We start from the raw sequence: 20103 nt of genomic DNA, 5'->3' as shown, positions 1-20103 counted from the left end.
CCTTCCTTTTTTCCTTACCCTCATCTTTTCTATCCTCACACTCTGTAAGTAATCTCCATATCTCATCTATGCACCATTCCTATCACCATTTCCTCTTGTCAAGAATCTAAAATGTATGATTAAGTTCACTACTCATAAAGCCACAGTGGTGGAAGCTGTGGACGAAGGGTTTTCAGGACTACTGACAAAAGGACACCACCACTTCCATAGCTGTGAGTTAATTAATAGTTAATAACATTAGTGGTCTAACCTGGTTATGTGCTCAGCCTTTCAAAATGCACCAAAACACAATTATTTGCAACTCAAATAAGGGTGTTGTTTAACAGGGACTGCAATAAGCTCAGAATTTTTACATTGATGGCAGGACATAGACTTTTTTACAACGTTTACTGTCCAAATTTTTAGTTAAAAATGAAATTTTAAAGAGCAATATTAGAACTCCACAGATTAGAGGAACATCTTAGCAGCAAGTGCATTAGCCGACTATATTATTTTATTGGTTTAGGGCAGAGAGGTTACATTAGCCCTATAATCCAATTCCATCCATGTGACATAGAGAGAGAATTTGTTGGGAGGTAATAAATACACAGTTCCCTGTACCCTAAAAGGTTCTGTCTCCCTCTTAAGGGCCTTCTAATTATGTTAGACTCACCTAGCACCACTGGAGATTGGGAGTAGGCAGTAGGTAGTACAGTTGTATTGTATTGTATTGTATTGTAATAGTATTTATATAGCGCTTACTACCCCTGACGAGGCGTTGAAGCGCTTTTCGGTGAGTAGCTCGCTACTCTGGAACCCAACAAGAATTAGTGATGGATTAGTATCGGGAAATATGAGTACAGTTTTAGTATTATTATGAGTTCATTTGAGCCGCGGATATGAGAGTTTGTTAGTTAGATTGACTGGAGTAATGGAGTGGTGGAGGAGGAAAGAAATCCAGAAGTGTTAATTGGAAGTATATCCTTCATTTACTCAACCCAAAGGCTTGGGATGAGTAAAGGGTGATGGAGGAGGGAAGAGTCTGTGGAAGGGTTAGGGAAAGCATAGTAGCAGGGTGAGATAAATGAGGGAGAATTTAGTAGGGTTGTGTGGGAGCTCATGGTAGTAGAGTGAGGTTTGGTGAGTAGATGTGGAAGCGGAGGGAAGAGCTTAGGCAGAGTTATTTAGGAGATGAAAGTAGTAGAAAGGATTTGGGATGAGTCAGAGTGGGAATGGAGGATAGTTTGATAGAGACATGACATATGATGATGGGTAGATAAGTGTGATAAGATGAGAGCAGGAATTCATAGATATCTAGTATAACCACCCACCCAGGAGCCATGCAATGACCCACGAACATGCCAAGCACAGAAACAACATATACACATACATATATATATATATAGATATATATATAGATATATACAAACACACATGAATACACACACATATGCACATACAATACATAATTAGAACCATGGGTAAATATACTTAGTCAAACAGGTATAAAGAGTGTGTGTGTATTTTATTGTTATGACATAGTAGCAATACATATTTTCTAAAGAACTATGCATAACTAGAAATATACACATAATCAGAAAAAATATTTATCAACATAGGCATATGCAGTCCATAGTTGTTTGAATATGGTGGTTATGCAGGAAAGAGCCAACTCTTGAGTAGTTTTCTGAAGACAAGAAAGTTATCTGTGGCTCTTATAGTTGGGGGTAATGAATTCCATAGTTTGGCTGCTTGAACGGAGAAGGCTGTACCACCTATAGTCTTTTTCTTGTATGGTGGTATTCTAAGGCGGGGTGCCAATCTTGAGCGGAGGTTTCTTTGTTGGATGTATTTGGTTATTTTGTTTCTGATAAAAAGCGGTCCTGTTCCATGTATAGCTTTGTGGGTGATACACAGCAACTTGAAAGTGCATCTTCTGGCAACGGGTAACCAGTGTAGTGCTCTCAAGGCAGGGGAGATGTGGGCTTGCGGCTTTACATGTAATAGTAGCCTGGCTGCGGAATTCTGGATACGTTGTAGTTTTTTCATAATAGATAGAGATGATCCATGGTAGAGGCCATTGGCATAATCCAGTTTGGATAGTACAAGCGAGATAGTAGCTTGCACCTTGCATGGAAAATCCGAGGTGGGGGAAGATGCGTCGTAAAGTCTTCAAGGTGATGAAGCTTGTTCGTGCTAATTTGTCCACTTGAGCATTCATAGTTAACTTGGAATCCATGGTGATTCCAAGGATTTTGACTTCTTTCGAAAATTGAGGAGGTGGTCAGGCCAGATGCACAGAGGGTCATAACTTTTCCAGTCACCACATATGAGTATTTCTGTTTTGGAGGTAGTTAGTTTGAGATGGCTCCAGGTCATCCACTGTTCAACGGCTCTTAGGCAACTGAAGATTTGTGAGTTTTCAATGTTTTTGGGGCATTCTAATTTAAGTAATATTTGTGTGTCATCTGCAAAGTTGTAGCATGTGAGATGGAAATCATTGATCAGTTCTGGTAAGGATATCATGTAGATGTTGAAAAGCAAAGGTGAGATGATTGATCCTTGGGGGACCCCTGCTTTTGTGAGGTAGGGTTCGGACGAGAAGCCTGTGGATGATATTAGATCTTTTTTGAAGATAGAAAGTAATCCAGTCGAGATCAATACCTTGTATGCCGGCTTCATGGAGTCTTTGAATTAGGGTGTCATGGTCAACCGTATCAAAGGCAGCCGAGAGGTCCAAGAGAAGTAGTGCAGCAACTCCATTGCGGTCGACTGTGTTTTTAAGATCATCCCAGATTGCAATGAGTGCCGATTCAGTGCTTCTTCCTGGGTGGAATCCAGTTTGGAAGTCTGAAAGTATAGAATTGTCTTCAATGAATTGTGACATCTGGGCGAACGCTGCTCTTTCTATCAATTTGCCCAGGAAAGGTCCATTTGTGATTGGTCTGTAGTTGTTGGGGTCTTGCGGGTCTAGGTTTGTTTTCTTTAATAATGGTCGTATGTATGCCTTTTTCAGGTCTACAGGAAAAGTTCCTGTAGTTAAAGAGTTGTTGATGATTCTTCTTACAGGTGTGGTAGCAGAAGTAGATAGAAGAATGTTCTTGAAGATTTGTGGTGGGCAAGGGTCAGAAGAGCAACCGGAAGGTCTGCTTGCTTTGACCAAATCCATAAATTCACCTTGGGATATTTGTTTGAAGGACTGTAGAGGTTGGGTTGGTTTATTCTTAGAGGGTATTTTAGGAAAGGGGTTGGTGCTGATGGTTTTCTTCTGTTTTAAATAGGAGTCCAATGTGTCTGCCTTGGTTGTGTAGTGAGTTGCCAATTTGTTTGTGAAACTTTGAGTAGTGGGATGATTTCCTTCCATACATGTAGGTTTTCGAAATTCATTGAGAATTTTATAAAATTCCTTGGTTGTAGATTGAGCATTTTGAATTCTGTCTGAGTAGTACCTTTTTTTTAGCTTTTTTGATTGATGATTTGTATATTCTGTTAAGTTTGTGTAGCTGCAGTTTGTCTTCACTGTTGTTTGTTTTGAGCCAGGTCCACTGCAACTTTCTGATTTGTTGCTTTATCTTTTTAAGTTCTATGTTTCTCCAAGGTGTTGGGTTTCTTTTGTCGTGTTTAGTTTTTCTGAGTGGTATTAGGATATCAAAAGCTTCCTGTAGCCACTCAGAAAGTTTTGTCACAGAATTAATTGTATCTAGATCTGTGTTGGCTGTTAGTTGTGTTTATAAGTCATCCAAATTGAGGTTGCTCCATGGTTGATAGGTGCATGTATGTAAGTAGTTGTGGGGTGTGTTGATTTGTGGAGTTGTATGTCGGAAAGTTATCAAATGGTGGTCTGACCAAGTGATTGGCGTGATGCTATGAACCGTAACTAGTTCAGGCTTGGCAAAAATGACATCTAGGATGTGTCCAGCAATGTGTGTGGGATTGTGTACAATCTGATGTAGGTTCAATGCGACTAGGCCAGTGGTGATAGCTTTTGGATGGGGCATATTGGGTTTGTTAAACCAAATGTTTAGATCCCCAAGAATGCATAGGTTGGAGTATAGTGTAATAAGGTTTGAGACTGTGTCTAGAAAAGCATCTGGAAATGTGGAGTTGTTAGGTGGAGGTCTGTAAAGGAGGAGAAAGTTACAGGAGGAAGTTGGAGTAGGGTGGCATCTGGTAAGGAGGGCTTCACAACCTTGTATGGAGATGTTGTCTGTTTTACTGAGGTTCAATGCCTGTTTGAATATAATACCTAGTCCATCTCCTCTCTTGCCTATACGGTTTCGTGTGATGGTTTGATAGCCTGGAGGAACGGCTTCGTGCAACACTGGGGCCATGTCATCTCCCAACCAGGATTCAGTTATGAATAGTAAGTCAGGTTGTGTGTCTGTGAGCAGGTCATAGATGTGGTGCTTGTTTTGAGAGTGATCGAGCATTTATGAGCTGGCAGTTTAATAAAGCTGTGTTAGTGGTAGTGTTGTTTTGTTTAGGAGAAGGGTAAATAGTATAATATGAGCTTGAAGCAGGAGTGTTGCTAGTTGTGATAACTGTTTGAGGCTTACAATAGTCTTGCTTTTAAATATAGTGTTCCTCTTCCAGCAGGTTAAGGAGGCATTTAATTGGGTCTGTGTGTGTGGGTAGTGGACTTGGTGGCTAAGAGAGCCATGACGAGTGTACTGTTTTTTGTAGGGTAGTCTTATTATGTAATAGACAAGGGGATGTGAGGTTGCTAAGAGTGGCATGTTTTTTATTTTGTTTGCGTTTGTTTAGTGTGGATGGAGTATGGGTTAGGGGTGGTGGAGGAGCATGTGGATCATGATGTAAGGCTCTAAATTGTGCAATGGAGGAGAGGCGAGTGAATTAAAGTTGCTGGGATGGGGTGCTTGTGGTAGGTGCTTGTGAAGAGTGAGAAAGTAGGGGTGGAGATAGGATGGAATTTGTATTCTTTGTGTAGTGCTGAGGGCGGGAGTGGGTATGACGATAAGTGTAATGTAAGTTTGTGTTGATTTGATGTGCTGATGTGTGTGGTCTGTCTTGTTTTTGTGGAATAGTGAGAGGGAATATTGGTGTAGTTGTTTTTGGTGAGGGATTTGTATGTGAGTTAGTGCTGGTGAGTGGAATTTGAGTGTTAGATGGGGTGTTGATGTGTTTTGGAGATGATTGCACGAGGTGTGTAAGAGGTGATGGATGTGTGTCAGGGGAGTTAGTGTTAGTTGTGATGACTGGAAGAGGTAATATGTGTGGTGGAGTGAAGTGTGGGGATTGTATGGTTGTGTATAATTGGTGAAGAGAGGGGAAGAGTGTTTGTAGATGGTGTGTTTGAAGGCAGGGTTTGGGCATTGTTATGATGACAGGTGGTCTGTGTGGAGCAAACAGCGGATAGTGTTGTTGGTTAGTATGAGCAGAGAGTGTGTATCTGGAAGGCTGAGACTGAGAGAAATGTATACTGTAGTTTTGTGTTGTGTGGGTGATGGCAGGTTGTGTTAGTGGGAGTGGAGAGAGTAGTGTTTGCTGTGAGAATGAAGGTGTTTGACTGTTGTAGTTGTGGAGGATATGTGTATATGTGTTGTATAAAGGGTATTGCGTTGGGTGATGGGACATGGCAATCTGTCTGTGGTAAGTTTGTGATGCACGAGTTGGATGTCTTTGTAGAATGTGTGTTTGCATGTTGAGGGAAGTGTAGGGGCTGAATCCATTCCTGGTCATTTGAGAATTGGGCAGCATTTCTGGCCCTAGTCCCTACCTGTCCCGAACAGGCCCAAACAGGCAACTGCCCTTGTGCTCTCCACCCTTTGCCTCTCCGCCCGGGTTGAGACGCCTTGAGTCCTTGGCTTAAATAACCCTACTGGCCAATAAGAAGCTGGTCCTAACCCTAGCCAATCCAATTTCTAGCCCTGATTCAAACTAATTGGAGACCCAGCCCTAATCCACAATCATAGCCCTATTCCTGACCAACAATCACAGCCCCAGCCCTAAAACCAGCAACCAATCAGAATCCTAGCCCTATCCACCAATCACAGCCCTAAAACTAGCAACCAATCAGATTCTCAGCCCTATCCACCAATCACAGCCCTAGAACCAACAGCCAATCAGATTCTCAGCCCTATCCACCAATCACAGCCCCAGAACCATCAGCCAATCAGAATCTCAGCCCTATCCACCAATTACAGCCCCAGAACCATCAGCCAATCAGAATCTCAGCCCTATCCACCAATCACAGCCCTAGAACCAACAGCCAATCAGATTCTCAGCTCTATCCACCAATCATAACCCCAGCCCTGGAGCCAGCAACCAGTTGCAGTACATGTTGCCAGCTCTGAATCAGAATAGTTGCCAAATTCTGTTCCTCTTATAATAGGAACTTGCACTGCGCAGGCCCGTGCTGTATCTGGGTTATGCTATTGAAACTTCGAAAAGTCTTTTCAATTCAGAAAAATTTGGGTTTTTTTATATAGCACAATGAGTTAAGAATAGGGTCACAGGCAGGAAGAAACTACAACCACTACAAAGATATAAACTCATTGTATGCATATTTTCAATTACTTTTCTTAGGATGGCAAAACCATTTCAGATTGTTTCTGCCATATTCAGGGCCAACTGTTATTACCTGGCAAGGGAAAACCAAATAATGCTGCAAGGTGTAAGAAATTATGCAACAAGAAAAGGCAAATTATGTGGCCTAATGTGGTGTATTTTGAAGCAGTATTCACCATTTTCTCGTTTTTACATGTTAACAAAGATTTCACCGCACTAATATCAGTTTAACATCTAAACACAGCAATCTGGGACAGAGAAGTGACTTGCCTGTTCGCGACAAAACACCTGCTACTGCATGACAACACTTGGTAGTGGTTTAGTTACTTTTGATCTTTTGAAGTAGAAACATTTTTTGTTTCAATCTGCAAATTATTGGCACTATGTGGCAAATGCGGCCAATCCATAATTATGCAGAAATCACGACATCAGCAGAATCACAAAATCCTGGCGCCTCTGGCCATATGTCATCTTTTACGTAATGTTTAATTGTAGCTTGCAAGCCTCTTTTGATACAATAGACATATCACAGGTACCACTGTTTTTCACCTGAGCATTTAAACAACAACCATCCCACAGACTTCACACCTATCCCTGGCACTTCAAGTATCCTACCGCACTGGTGTTTGTCAGGAAGTTTACCATTTAGGTTCAGAACGCGAGGCTGCTGATTGCCCTCATTAGCCATTAAGAAAATAAAGAAATATATATATTTCTACTTCTATATGAACCTTGGGAGGGCCAGGGGGCTACTTGGGTGGGCCTGGCCCTCCTGGCCCCCTGCTAGAAACGCGCCGGACAAGGATGATATGGGGGGCCCGCACTGCAGGCTTTATACCTATAAGATGTTTGCATGCTATCTCCAGAGTTGCGTGATCATGCTGCCCAATTTTGTTTATGCGGATGATACCCCTGGTAGACCTTATGCCTATTGCCATGTAAAGGTGTTTTGCAAAGCAGACGCAGTATTTTGGTTGGATCGTCTGCTGAAAAACAAACATGAGTTCGGTGAGAGCCACTGTAAATTCAGTAGGAAGCTGGAATCCGAGAAAAATCGAAGTGTTAAGGAAATTAAATATGTCTGCACAGTCACAGATGAGCCACTAACCACTCAAACACTAAAAAGCGATGCAAGCAGATGTAAATACGTCAGTGCTAAAATGCTTGCATATTGGTCTGGACAATTTAAGTAGACAACTGTTGTGAAATGAACTCATGCATTTACAGGGGAATTTTGGGAAGTTATTCTTGGGGCTGATGACACGGACTTCTATTGAGTTGGTCCAGTTGGGCTTAAACTACCAGCGAGTTATAATGCCAGTCCACCACATCACATTTCTTGTCTGCTATTCAATTCTCACATCTGAATGCCTGACTTTACAAACTGTAGATCAGGATGAGTATCACAAATTGCAGTCTTCTTTACATTTCGAACCACAAATACTGCAAGTGTTATATGAATGTTAACGCGGACAATGCATGCATGTACGGAGGGTAAAACAGGCACTGCTTCTAAAAGTAGAAGGAAAAAGAAGGCAGAAGATGGAAGACGGAAGAAGACATAAGAAAGAACCCGAAAGACAGAAGATGGAAGACAGAAGACGGCAGAAGACTGGAGAAGACAGAACACAGAAGAAGACAGAACACAGCAGAAGACCGAAGGTGGAAGAAGAGAGAAGATGGCAGAAGACAGAAGGCGTGAGAAGACACGTCTCGTGAGAAGAGTGCAGATGTGAGAAGACAGAAGACGGCATGCGGTAAAGAAGATAGCGAAGACAGAAGACGGGATGCAGAAAGGAAAAAGAAGACAGACGGCCATGAAGAAAGAAGACGAGGAGAAGGCATTGAAGAAAGAAGACAACATGCTGGAATTAAAAAGAAATCAGGAACGAAGAAAGAAGACAGAGAAGACGGCAGCGAAGTCATCAGAGAAGAAAGACGGCATGCAAGAAGAAAAAAGAAGTACCTTCAGCGTCGCAGCCAGTGGGAAGGACACTGGCCTGTGTCCAATAGGAAGTGACCGGAAGGAGTACTAGGTCCACAGGCAACTCGACAGCAAGATCGGCGAAGACAGGAAGTGACATGAAGAAGATGTGCTGGCCAATCTGAAGTAGGTCAATCAGAGCAACATTGGAGTAAGTTCAGGTAAGTAAGTGGTTGGCTCCAAGCCCTTTTAATTTATTTTTTTTGACCAACAAAAGTTTTCACAAGCATGCACGCAAGCGCGCATGCAGGCGAAACCTAAAAAGCAGTAAAAGCTAAAACAAGTGTTAATGTCATAAAAAGGAATACGTGGTTTAAATAATAAAGAATAACTGTATTATTATGGTTATTTTTATGTATATACACAAAACATGTGTTTATTAACAATGAGTCAACGATCTGGTAATAAAAAACTGAACTTAAATGCATTAACTAAAAGATGAAGGGCTGGCTGAAGATGAACAAGGAAACCAAGATTGTAAATGATGTAATACATTGCTGCCCCTTGGTTTCTGTTTATGCCTTTAGTTCTCTGTGCTTGCAATCACTTCTGCACAATGGGCTTGTAGTGCTTGTCACGGTAATTCTGTTTGCAGAAATGTGGACCCCCACCCTTTTTACAATCAGCATTTAAAGCCCGTTCCTTGTTCTCAAATGGCATGTTTTCAGTTGCTGGTAGGTTCCATCTCACCACCAACTCATCCTGTTTGCTCTTTTAAACCAAAAGATTCTCGGCTCCATTATTTTTTCATTTCCTCTCCTTCAGGATCCCAGATTCATTCCGACCAACATTTCTCGCATCCACACATGCCTGCACCATTATTCCATCCATGGAGGGAGGCAGTGGCATTCCGGGCCAGTCTAGTATCCTGTTTGTGAACAATAACACTAAGAAAAAGCTGTAGAAAACTTTCAATGTCTCTGCAGGTTATCAGGAATGAAAGCAGCAGAAACGCACTTAAAATTAGCATACGACTTGCATGATGCAACAGCTTCATAGCAGCCAAGGCTTCAGACTGCTATGTGTGACATTTTCATAATTTCTATTTAATTATGAGTGACACTTTCTCGCAAGCAAAATCAAGTGAAGAAGACGATGGAACCATATAAATATAAGAAATTACACCCATTTGAGCAACGAGAAACTCTAAGAAGATCTTAAAACTGCGGCAAAGCACCAGAAATGGGAGGGCTGGCTGTGTAACCTCAGGTGCATTGTGCTCGTCCACACTTTCTCTTCATTCCTTTAGGGAGTGAGATGCTTCTGGGCGTCAGCACATCATTATTTGATTAATGATCTATGGGAAGGAAGCATGCGTGGGGCACATTCCCCAGCACTAGATCTCCCATGAGTGCCCCCTCCCACCAAAGGACCAGTGCTTGGACCATGGGGCCCCGGAATTGCGATGCTGAGGCGGGCTGGCTCGCTTGGCTGAGATATGAGTTTCTGTGACAGTAGAATACATATTTTCTCGTAATATATGGAGAATCCCATACCTCCCATTATACACCAGCACTACCTTGTGACTTTTGATAAACAGTACTGAGAGCTTCTAGCAAAGTGAAAAACTTGAACTACACAGTTTTAACACACTTCAGGACATGGTTCTTTTGCGTGACAATCTCAGGCATTGCAAGAAAACGACCGAAAATTCGTTATTCTAACATGAGATGTGTGGCACTTGGCAGGGCTGGAGCTGTTGTGTTAGAGAACATTTTCAACTTTGATTCCCAGACAGCGGGGCTCTCGTTATTTTCGGCCTAGAAGAGCGGAGTTGAAAACTCGGGTAAGTGTCCCTGTATTCTGCTTGGCTCCAGCACATTCGTCCATCTTCAATGTCTATGGTCACAGTGTCATGTCATATCATGTGCCAGCGCTTGTGCAACTCAGACAGCAGAAGCCTGTCTATCTGAATGCATGCTTTTCCGGAATAACATCATCCACCCCATTAACACTAGGAGCATGGCAGATAAAGTTTGGGAAGTGGACCTTACTTAGGGTGACCAGACGTCCCCAATTTCCACGGACATTCCCGTTATTTAGAGGACTGTCCCGGTGTCCCCATGCTTCTCTTAATTTTAAATAAATTTCCAGTTTTTTGGGACGAAGGTCAGATCATTGAATAAATGTCCCGGTTTTTGGGACAAAGGTCAGGTCATGTAGGGAAGTATAAGTTAAAGGCGACTACAAAGTATGGAGGAATTAAAGTCATTTCTCTGTTACTGTCAGGCAACACAGTCCGCTTTCTGCTCCCAGAAGGAAGACGGAGTGGGGAGCAGAGAGAGGTGGATGAGGGGGTGTTAGGGTGCAGGGTAGGAGGTCAAGCCATAGCTAATTTTATATATGTAGTCTTGTAGGCGTTTGTGTGTGTGCATATGTGTGTGTGTGTGTGTGTGTGTGTGTATACACACACACACACGTATAGGCACACATTCACAAAGCTACGCAAAACAACGGGAGAGGCCAGATATAAAAGTGAGAGTAAAGTCTTTAGTCCCTCTTTTATGTCTGACCTGTCCCGGTTTTTGCTCCTCAAAATCTGGTCAGCCTAACCTTACTGGAGCCAAGCAGAATACAGGGATGTGGCTCGTTAAGGTAATTTATTCCCTCAACCCCACCTACTCGTTTCTCTTCTATTCACTCTGACATGGCCGCCTGCTAGATTTACGTGAGTTTCTGCCACCTTTCATTCCTGATAAACTGCAGAGACGTTAACGTGGAAGTTTTCTATAGCTGTTTCTTAGTGCTATTTTTCACAAAAACTTTTTCTAGTCCTGGACCATTCGGGAGCGCGGCCAGGGGTAAGTGACCCGCATATGTCCAGGACTAGAAAAAGTTTTTGCAAGCCTGGCTAATGGCCTGTGTGGTCCCATGAAGCCCGGTCCCTACTTGGGAGGGATGACTAATAGGAACAGCAAGTTCGGGTCAGATTGGACTCGTGTAAGTGACTGGTAACTCCTATGGGCAAGTGGAACCTCACAGAATATTGTGGAGTATTTATGCAACGCTGCAAGTTCCGCCCACCCCTATTTAGAAGGTAATGTAAATTTAGGGATAACTCTATGTGAAAATAACACAATGGCTGCTGTCAGAGTGTACAGGATTAGTCCACAATTTAGGCTTTTCCAGGCATTAGTGCAGATTGCAAATTGGACTAAGTTTCATTCCTGGGTTGGACACTGCTTTTCCCAATTATTCCTGCCCTGGTGTTAGTATACCTGGATTTCCCAGGGGTAAAAGCCTGGACCAAAATTTACCAGCCAGGCAATCTAGTTAGTAAAATTGTTTTAGGCCTGAGCTGCAAATGCAGCAGATCTCTGCTGTGTGCCTCTCGCCCGAGCCCTTTCTAAGGCCCAAGGTACTGCATGTAATACTCCAACCTCCAAGCCACATTGTCCACTTCCCTCTGTCTCCCACCCGACCACCCTCCAACTTTCACCCAACCCACACCACACTCTTCCCTGCTCCCTTTTTAGAGCAGTAAATCCCCAGCGACTTTGGAATAGTGTGGAACTTTGCTCGGAGGAATAATAAACACAAGTACATTGTCAAGGCATTCAGCCTTTCCTATTGCTTGTGGTGACCTTGGCGGAGCCTGCAGGCCTAACTCTGTTGCTCATGAAGAGTCCATGATGTTACAAAAAGCCTTGTTAGGGCTATTGCAGTTTTTCATGTTAGGGCTTGCAATTTCACACTAGGTCCTTTGCAGATAAAGTCAGCAGACTAGATTGATGGGGTTCCCCCGTTATATATTTTTATGGGAGGTAATGTGTCCCCTGGTTATCTGCAGCCAATTTAGGAGGGGTCTTAAATTGCTATCCCCACCAAGATCCTGTATACTATCTAGATTTTAATTTTGCCTACTGCATATTGTATTCTTATTTGCAATTCTATGTGTAGTATTTAGCTTTGTGTGTATTTTCTTGAAATAGAAGCCTTCACTGCACCTGATTTACCTGAGTTTTATTAGGTGTGTTAATGAGTTCTGAGTTTACAACCCATATCACCTCCGTGCGACACCATTACCTTGAGAGTCAAGTGCTGAAGGGATGTGCTTGGTCTTCAGTTTGGTGTCATTTGTCTGAGGCCTGTGAGGCCTGAGACATCACCTATTCCAAAACGTAAGGTATTGAGAATTGATGGGGAGACAAAAGGCAACAGGCACAATTACAATATCTAGTGCCTGAACAGTCGCAGGAAGTTAAATATATGCGTACATGTAACATACTAAATAAATGATGAAGAGGAGACAGTGCTCAAGATGATGTCCGACTGTGCTGATGAGCCTTCAGATGAAAGAGATTCGCCTTGAAAACAGCAGGGTGGGCGTAGCCCTGTGATGTTAATGGAGGAAGCCAGTATACCGGGCTAAACACATGGACTGAGTGAGAGTGGGTACTTGGAGCTTTGAGCCGTGCATTGGAGGGATGGTGCCCGAATTGCCTTATGGTGTTCCAACATTTCTTATACAGTATTATAGAATTAATGAAAATCAGTAGAATGCACGCCCAGTTATTGCACATTTCCCACATTACTACTGCCCTCTAAATGTGAGATAGAGCATTAGGTACAAGGACATGATTAAAGTGTTTACAGGAACAAGACTTGCAAAGTGAGCTTCTGCCAGATCAATCCCGCCATCAGTAAAAGGGTCCTGCATAAAAATTTAACACCACCCCCAAAGCTGACCTGCATGACTGGTGCCAGGTGCTGAGAGTGCAGGGTACATAAATTGCAAGGAACAAACAGAAGTGCAGCCAATTCCGTCCCAGGATTACAACAAACAGACCACATCACACAAACCTTGGAACTCAGAAACTGATGCCTGATGAAAGGCAGGAAACAGCTCAAGACGCTAAGCATTAAAAAAAAAAAAAAAAAAAAAAAGCACTGCATGGCTGTGGCCTTCACTACATTAGGGATAGGTGTATACTCTTTAAACTAACTAGACATCTTATTTTAATGGTCCACAATTAACTTGCCTTCAAGCCAGTGACATTATTTGTATTTGTTTATGATTTTTCTGTAGCGCTGGTCTACCTGTATTGGGTGTGAGAGCCCTTTACAGTGCATCTGAAATTTTGTTTGAGCAAACAGGTGTACAGTTCAACATATTTGATAAGTACCTTTTCCTATCTAGATAATTATATTTTGCTAAACATAAATGTATGTATGTATGTATGTATGTATGTGGTATTTCTATAGCGCAAACCTAGCCAAAAGGCAGAACAACCCCTATAATGGGTTAAAGACAAGTGTAAATCAACAAGTGATAGGAGAGGTAGCTGGTTAGCAGACTGTTAAGGCATTGTGACATAGTGTTCTTTGAAAATTGTCTTCAACTCTTTCGTAAACTGGAGCAGCGTTGGTGCGGTACTGATGGATATGGGATTCAGCTCCAGATCTTGGGAGTATAGATGTAAATGACCTGCTGCACTGTTTTCTTTTTTTACTCTTCTTACTCTGCAGTCTGAAGGAGTCCTAGCAGTGGGTGTGCTAAGATCCACCAAAGATAGTGAGCTTATTTGCAAGAAAAGCAGGTGTAGTGGTTGTGGTGGTTTTGCGAATGATGCTTTAGTTGAAAAAGCTACTTGAAACAATCAGGGATAATTAGTAAATATGTCAGACCGTTGAGGGTAATTAGAGCACAGAGGAAACAGGTGAAGATCACAATACCAGTCAGCTAATTGAGCTGCACATTTAAGTATTGTTTAAAGAGAAATGTTCTTGGATTTATTTCTGAAGGACCCAAATCTCTTTCACATCTTATGTCATCCAGTAAAAAGTTCTGCAGTGTGGTAGCCATCCCTGTGAATGCTTTGTGTAAGGCATGCTGCATTTTGATGTTTTCTCATAAGGATTATCTGTGGAATCTCCTTAGCACTCCCAATTTACATTTAACTTTTTGAATTTATATTTGGACTGAAACTCCCTGTTCTGGTTGGTGTAAGGACTTGCTCCCTCATAGTGACCTGCTGGTCCACCAAGCCACATGACCAAGGAATCACTGGCCATCTGGATACCCAACTGCCTTTCCCTAAAGTATTCCTTGAAGACCTCGGAAACTGCTGTAAAGTGGTGTGGTCACTAAACGAAACAGTCTCCAGATAAAACAAAACTAAACACAATACAACAATAGACATTTTGAGTATGGTCACCTCTGCTTCTCTTGCAAACAATAAATCATCCCCCTTTGATAACCTGAGGAGAGATTTGTAGGTATGCCAATTTCCCAATGTTCACTTAATGGGGAATATATAGCTGTTTACCCCGTTTTTGTGGTTATTTTTAGGGTCGAGCCTGCGTTGCATGCGTTCGCGCATGCGTATTGCAGCGAGACGCTTTAGTATTTAGAAAAGGGCTCGGAGCCCTGTCAACTTCACGTCAGTGGTTTTTTTTTTTTGGTTCGTGGGCTTGCCTAATAAAATCTGCTTGCTTTCATTAGTGGAAGGCACGCAAACGTCATGCCTTTTCCGGTAGCTAGCCCTCCTCGAGCGCAGCGACCAAGAACAGAAAACATGCGAGGCTCGCTGTTTTCCATCGGGCTCGTGGACTTCTTTTTCTCTAATTTACAAGCGCGATCTCGCATGGCAGAAGTCGAGCGCTTTACATAGTTAATTTCACTTTTTCGGGTTATGTACATAAATGCACTTTTGCCCGATAGGTGAAAAGTCGGGTTAGGAGTTTACAACACGATCAGCTCTAACATGAGCAAAAGCGAGACCCGTTGCATTGTAAATGCTTGTTATACAAGCAGGCACTGTTTAAAAATAAAAGGTTTGAAACATTCTGGGTAGTCATTTGAAGGATTCACAGTAAATTGTAGGAGAACATGTTCCTTTGAAGATTTGGTGGGAAAATTAGGTGATTTGAGCAAACTGAAGGGGGCATAGCTGGTGTTTATAAGTGCAGAGGGACAGTGAGAAATGTGTTGTGTGCGTCCCTGAAAATTATGATTTTAAAGAAATCGTAAGCACAGTTAATAGTGGATATGCTCCAGCACAGAAGGAAGGTAAAAAGCTAACCAAACAGAATAGCAGTAAACATAGGACTGAATTGATTGAGAAGATAAGGTCACACTTATAGGAAGATTGAGCTGTTTAATGACCTCTTGTGGTGGGATTTATGGTTCTAATTGTTGCGGTGCCGGAGGTCTGCTGGCAATTCCTCCACGTTTGGGGATGGAGAGACACTTGCTTATGAAAGGAATTGATGGTGGGAGTGTGTCAGGCCTGGATAGGTGGTGCGGCAGGAGTGAAAGTGCAAGTGGAGAAACTGGGAGTCAAAGGCTGACTGAAGAGTCTTGTTAAAAGAGTCATGTGTGGTGGACAAGGGAGGTAGAGCCACGTCATTTTTATCTGATCAAGGCTAGCAGGGTGGACATATGAGTTAGAGCTTGGCCAGGGTCAGACTCGCCAGTAGTAGGAGGAAAGGAGTAAACAAATACTTCAGACCTAACATGATTCTTTTTTTTTTAATACATTTTTGTTTCAGCATAAAAATATTTAAATTTGAAAAGCATGTTTTTAAGAGACCCATATCAATATTAAGTGCTGCGGTGTTCCCTAGCTCCTTATGTTTTTATGGATTGTGCGTAACATTCTTTCTTTTACATTTCTTCTTCTTTTTCTCCTAGACTTGGAAAACTGTGTAAGGTGCCCTGAAGATCAGTGGCCCAATGAGAAGAAGGATTCATGTTTTCCAAGGACCCTGGAGCTTTTCTCTTATGAGGATCTACTGGGTGTTCTGTTAGCCTTCTCTTCAGTTCTTTTTTCAGTAGTAGGAGCTGGTGTTCTAGGGATCTTTATAAAACACCATCACACCGCTCTTGTAAAAGCCAACAACAGAGACCTGAGCTACATCCTCCTTATTTCGCTAATACTTTCCTTCCTTTGCTGTTTAATATTCATTGGCCGACCTGTAAAAGTAACATGCGTACTACGACAAACAAGCTTTTCAATTGTTTTTACCATTGCTGTTTCTTCCGTTCTCGCAAAAACCGTCACAGTAGTGCTGGCCTTCAATGCCACAGAGCCAGGCAGCCAGCTGAGGAAGTGGGTTGGACCAAGACTTGGAAACTCTTTAGTCATCTTCTTATCTTTGGGGGAAGGTATAATATGTATCGTGTGGATCATCCTCGCTCCACCTTTCCCAGACGTAGACACCTCTGAAATGGGGAAGATGATTCTGCAGTGCAATGATGGCTCTGCTGTTGCTCTATACCTTGTTATTGGCTACATTGGAGTTTTGGCTCTCCTGAGCTTTCTTTTGGCGTTCTTTGCCAGGAGGTTGCCGGACTCTTTTAACGAGGCTCAGCTCATTACATTTAGTATGATGGTCTTCTGCAGTGTGTGGGTGGCCTTCATCCCAGCCTACCTGAGCACCAAGGGCAAATACATGGTGGCCGTGGAGATTTTCGCCATCCTGGCTTCCACTGCGGGACTCCTGGGTTGTATATTCATTCCCAAGTGCTACATTATTTTACTAAGACCGGATCGCAACACGAAAGGGTTTCTTGTTGGCAAAAAGTGAACAGTTTTTCACTCATTAAATAATAGCTTAACTATTGATTCTTATCCTATAAGACAATTATCATCCTTTTCTATAGAACATAATTGTGTCTAGTGTCTCATAAATAAACATAACTTCAAAAAATGAAAACTATGTTCATTAATTCCCCTAACATCCTAACTGCCCATGAAATGTAGCTTCGTTGTATATGTGCCCCAATGAACTTTCCTTCTCTTTTTCTTTACTTAAACTTCAATGAAACGCAGTAGCATGCACACACAGAGCTCCTCATCTTCCACGTCCTAACCGACCTTACATGATGTGACATTAATCACTTTGCTTCAGGAAGGTGCAGTGCTTATATAAAGTTAATAAAAACCACCCTTGACTTGGAGTCCTTCAGCAGATCTGATACTAGAGTCTATTAGCCTGAACAGAATGACGCCACTCTACGGTTTCTGAGCGGGAGCACATTTCACAGGTCTGTATGCTTGTTTTATCTGCATGACATGTGGGAGAGGCTTCTGTTCTGTTCTGCCGGCAGCAGAGCTGAAGCTCCTGCCATGTGGAATGTGGAGCTGTGCAGAACTAAGGGAGAAGCTTTGTCAGCGGGGAGTTAAGAGCCGGAGAGAGAAGGAGTGGAGGTCAGGAGCTGTGTTTATTTTGACAATGACCCTGAAGATGCCCCTTTACAGGTGGAGCTGGGCAGCTCTTAAGCAGAGCACTACCCAGGACCTGTCTCAGATTTACCCTTAGAGACACTCCTGAGATGAGACCATAAACCGTGTTTCAGTGACCGCCCTCTCTCTTCCGTTTGAGCTCTGCAGTTTGAAGGACGGAATCACACAGGATCTATTTAATGCCAGAACAAAAGCAAACGTGTTTCCCTGCTTTGTCCTTGATGAGGCAGCCAAATCAGGGAGGAGAGAGAAAGCGAAGAATAACCGAACGAGTGGGACGGTGGTGGAACAGGCAGTGAAGTGTATTTACTTTCACAGGGAACAGAAAAAGTGTGCAGTTTCCCCAAAAAAACTTACTGCCATGTAGGAGGTCGAGGAAAAGGAGAGTATTCACTGCAGCTGAGAATGAATTTGTGGAATAATGGAATGAGGAAATCTCACCATGATTTATTAAATATAATACAGTACTGCAAGGGAATTACATTCCAAGAAGGTTTCCTTTTTTTAAACATACCCAATATGTTTTTACATTCAGCGGAATAACTTTTCAATGATTCATAAACCCCAATAGTGCCACGCATATATCCATTACATCTATAGTATGTTAAGGAACATGGAGTTTAGCACAATCTTTCTTTCTAAATGCCCCCTTTTAACGCCTGCTTTGCACCATTTTTTTGGCACCCGCCTTGCATACATTATACCTGGCACAGGCATAATGTGGCACAAGGGGTTACAAAGTGGCGCAATGTACGGTGTGGCGATTTTTGGCCTTGTTCTGCCACATTCGCGCAAAAGAAATGATGCTAATGTGACGCAAGGTGGCTGTAGGCCCGCTTAAATCTGGGCCATAATGTCTTACACCCACTCCAGGGCCGGGCAGTGTTTTATTAAAGTGAATCATGATATTTCGTATGTGCGTGCAAATTGCCATTTTTATAGAATAAAACGTTTTTAGGTATACTCATCGTGGAGGCGCTATTATATAAAAATAAAAGTTTACTATGAAATTGTATATTCCCTGCATTCCTCTGTTGGTTAACATATAGGTTCCAAGAGTTTAGGTCGACTTGACCTGAGGTAACAGATAATGAGAGCCCATCCCCTGTTTCAAGCCATTAGGTAAAAATAGAATGCTCAAGTCTGACTGTAGACTGTAAGAGGGCTCATACTTGATAGTGCATAGTGACAATTAGTAAAGGTGGAAGTGCTGGTATATACCCCTCACCAAAATACCGTTGCACTATATATATAGAGGCAGAAGCAGGCTTTGGTCTAGTAATTGGAGACCATAGTTACTGGTGGCTGTTGAGCATTCTAAATGGTGGGACATAATTGGCTGTTGATGAAACTGTAAAGTTGTGTGGTGTAAATACTGCCCTAAATCGCATTAAGCCAATCGACAAGCCTGAATTCCTGGAAGGCGGTTTTGTTGGCTGTTCTTTAGGGAAACTGTAAACATGGAGCAAATTAGAGAATGTTAAGAGCCTTCTTTATACTAAATCGGCTCCAATACCATGCGTTTTTATGTGGCATTACTGAAAAACTGCAATCCTTTCTCGGGGTGCCAAAGAGGTCTGCCCTTCCAAGGATGTTATATGTCTCCCTTCTTCAATCCAAATTCGAAAGAAATTGCCTCAAAAAAGTCAAGAATTGTTCAGCGCCTTTTCTCCATATGTGCTAAAAAGGTGTTTAATGTAGTTAAATCTGTGTGTGCAATTTCACATAGCGTAGCATTTTTAAAACTTAAGTATCATCTTCCTACATACCTTTTTCCTTTCATCTTTCAACTTACCTCCCCAAGTAGTAGAATTGAAGTCAGGAGTTTATACAAAATATCTACTTGAAAGGATCAGGGTGGAAAAATGAACAAGCATTTGCAATGTAATGCGTCTCGCATTTGCTTGAGTTACAGCTATTAGTGTTGTAAATTCCTCACTGGACTTTTCTTGTCAATTAAATTGAAAATGAAAAGTAAAACAGTTGATATAAGCGAGCCGATTCAAAGTGCCATGTCCGCCATGAGCATGAGTGCGAAGGAGGGACACAAAAAGAAAGAGAAGTTTGCTCGCAGTCAAACGTGTCAGCAATCGTGCAATTATCCATGTAACAGGGGCAGTCTACAAGGCGGTAACAAAACCGCCCCAAAGAGGGAAAAACGTAAACATTTACCAATTAGCAAAGGATTTTGAAAAGGCAAGCCCACAAAGGATTGAAAGTGATGGGCATGCGGTGGGTGTGGTTAAAAGCCCACAATACTTACAACAGGTCACGAGCTTGCGTGCTCGACCTAAAAATTACACAGATTTCACAATCTGAAGCCACAGACAGCAAAATAAGGCAAAATTTAAATGTTCATTCTAATGATGTCACACTCAGTTTACAGAGACCTCACAGTTTGCATGACAGATTACACCAATA

General features: G+C 42.3%; 1 protein-coding gene across 1 annotated transcript in view; it reads left to right on the top strand.

Annotated features, from left to right (window-relative positions):
- LOC138262389 (uncharacterized) overlaps positions 1-17023 on the top strand; it is a 34807-nt gene extending 17784 nt beyond the window's left edge. The window contains exon 4 of the mRNA XM_069212290.1: positions 16128-17023. Within this exon, the coding sequence (XP_069068391.1) occupies positions 16128-17023 (896 nt within the window). The remainder of the gene's footprint in view (positions 1-16127) is intronic.
- Positions 17024-20103: the final 3080 nt, after the last annotated feature.

This window comes from Pleurodeles waltl, chromosome 10 (genome assembly GCF_031143425.1).
Source record: "Pleurodeles waltl isolate 20211129_DDA chromosome 10, aPleWal1.hap1.20221129, whole genome shotgun sequence".
Lineage (NCBI taxonomy): Eukaryota > Metazoa > Chordata > Amphibia > Caudata > Salamandridae > Pleurodeles > Pleurodeles waltl.
This window is presented reverse-complemented; position numbering and strand designations above follow the sequence as displayed.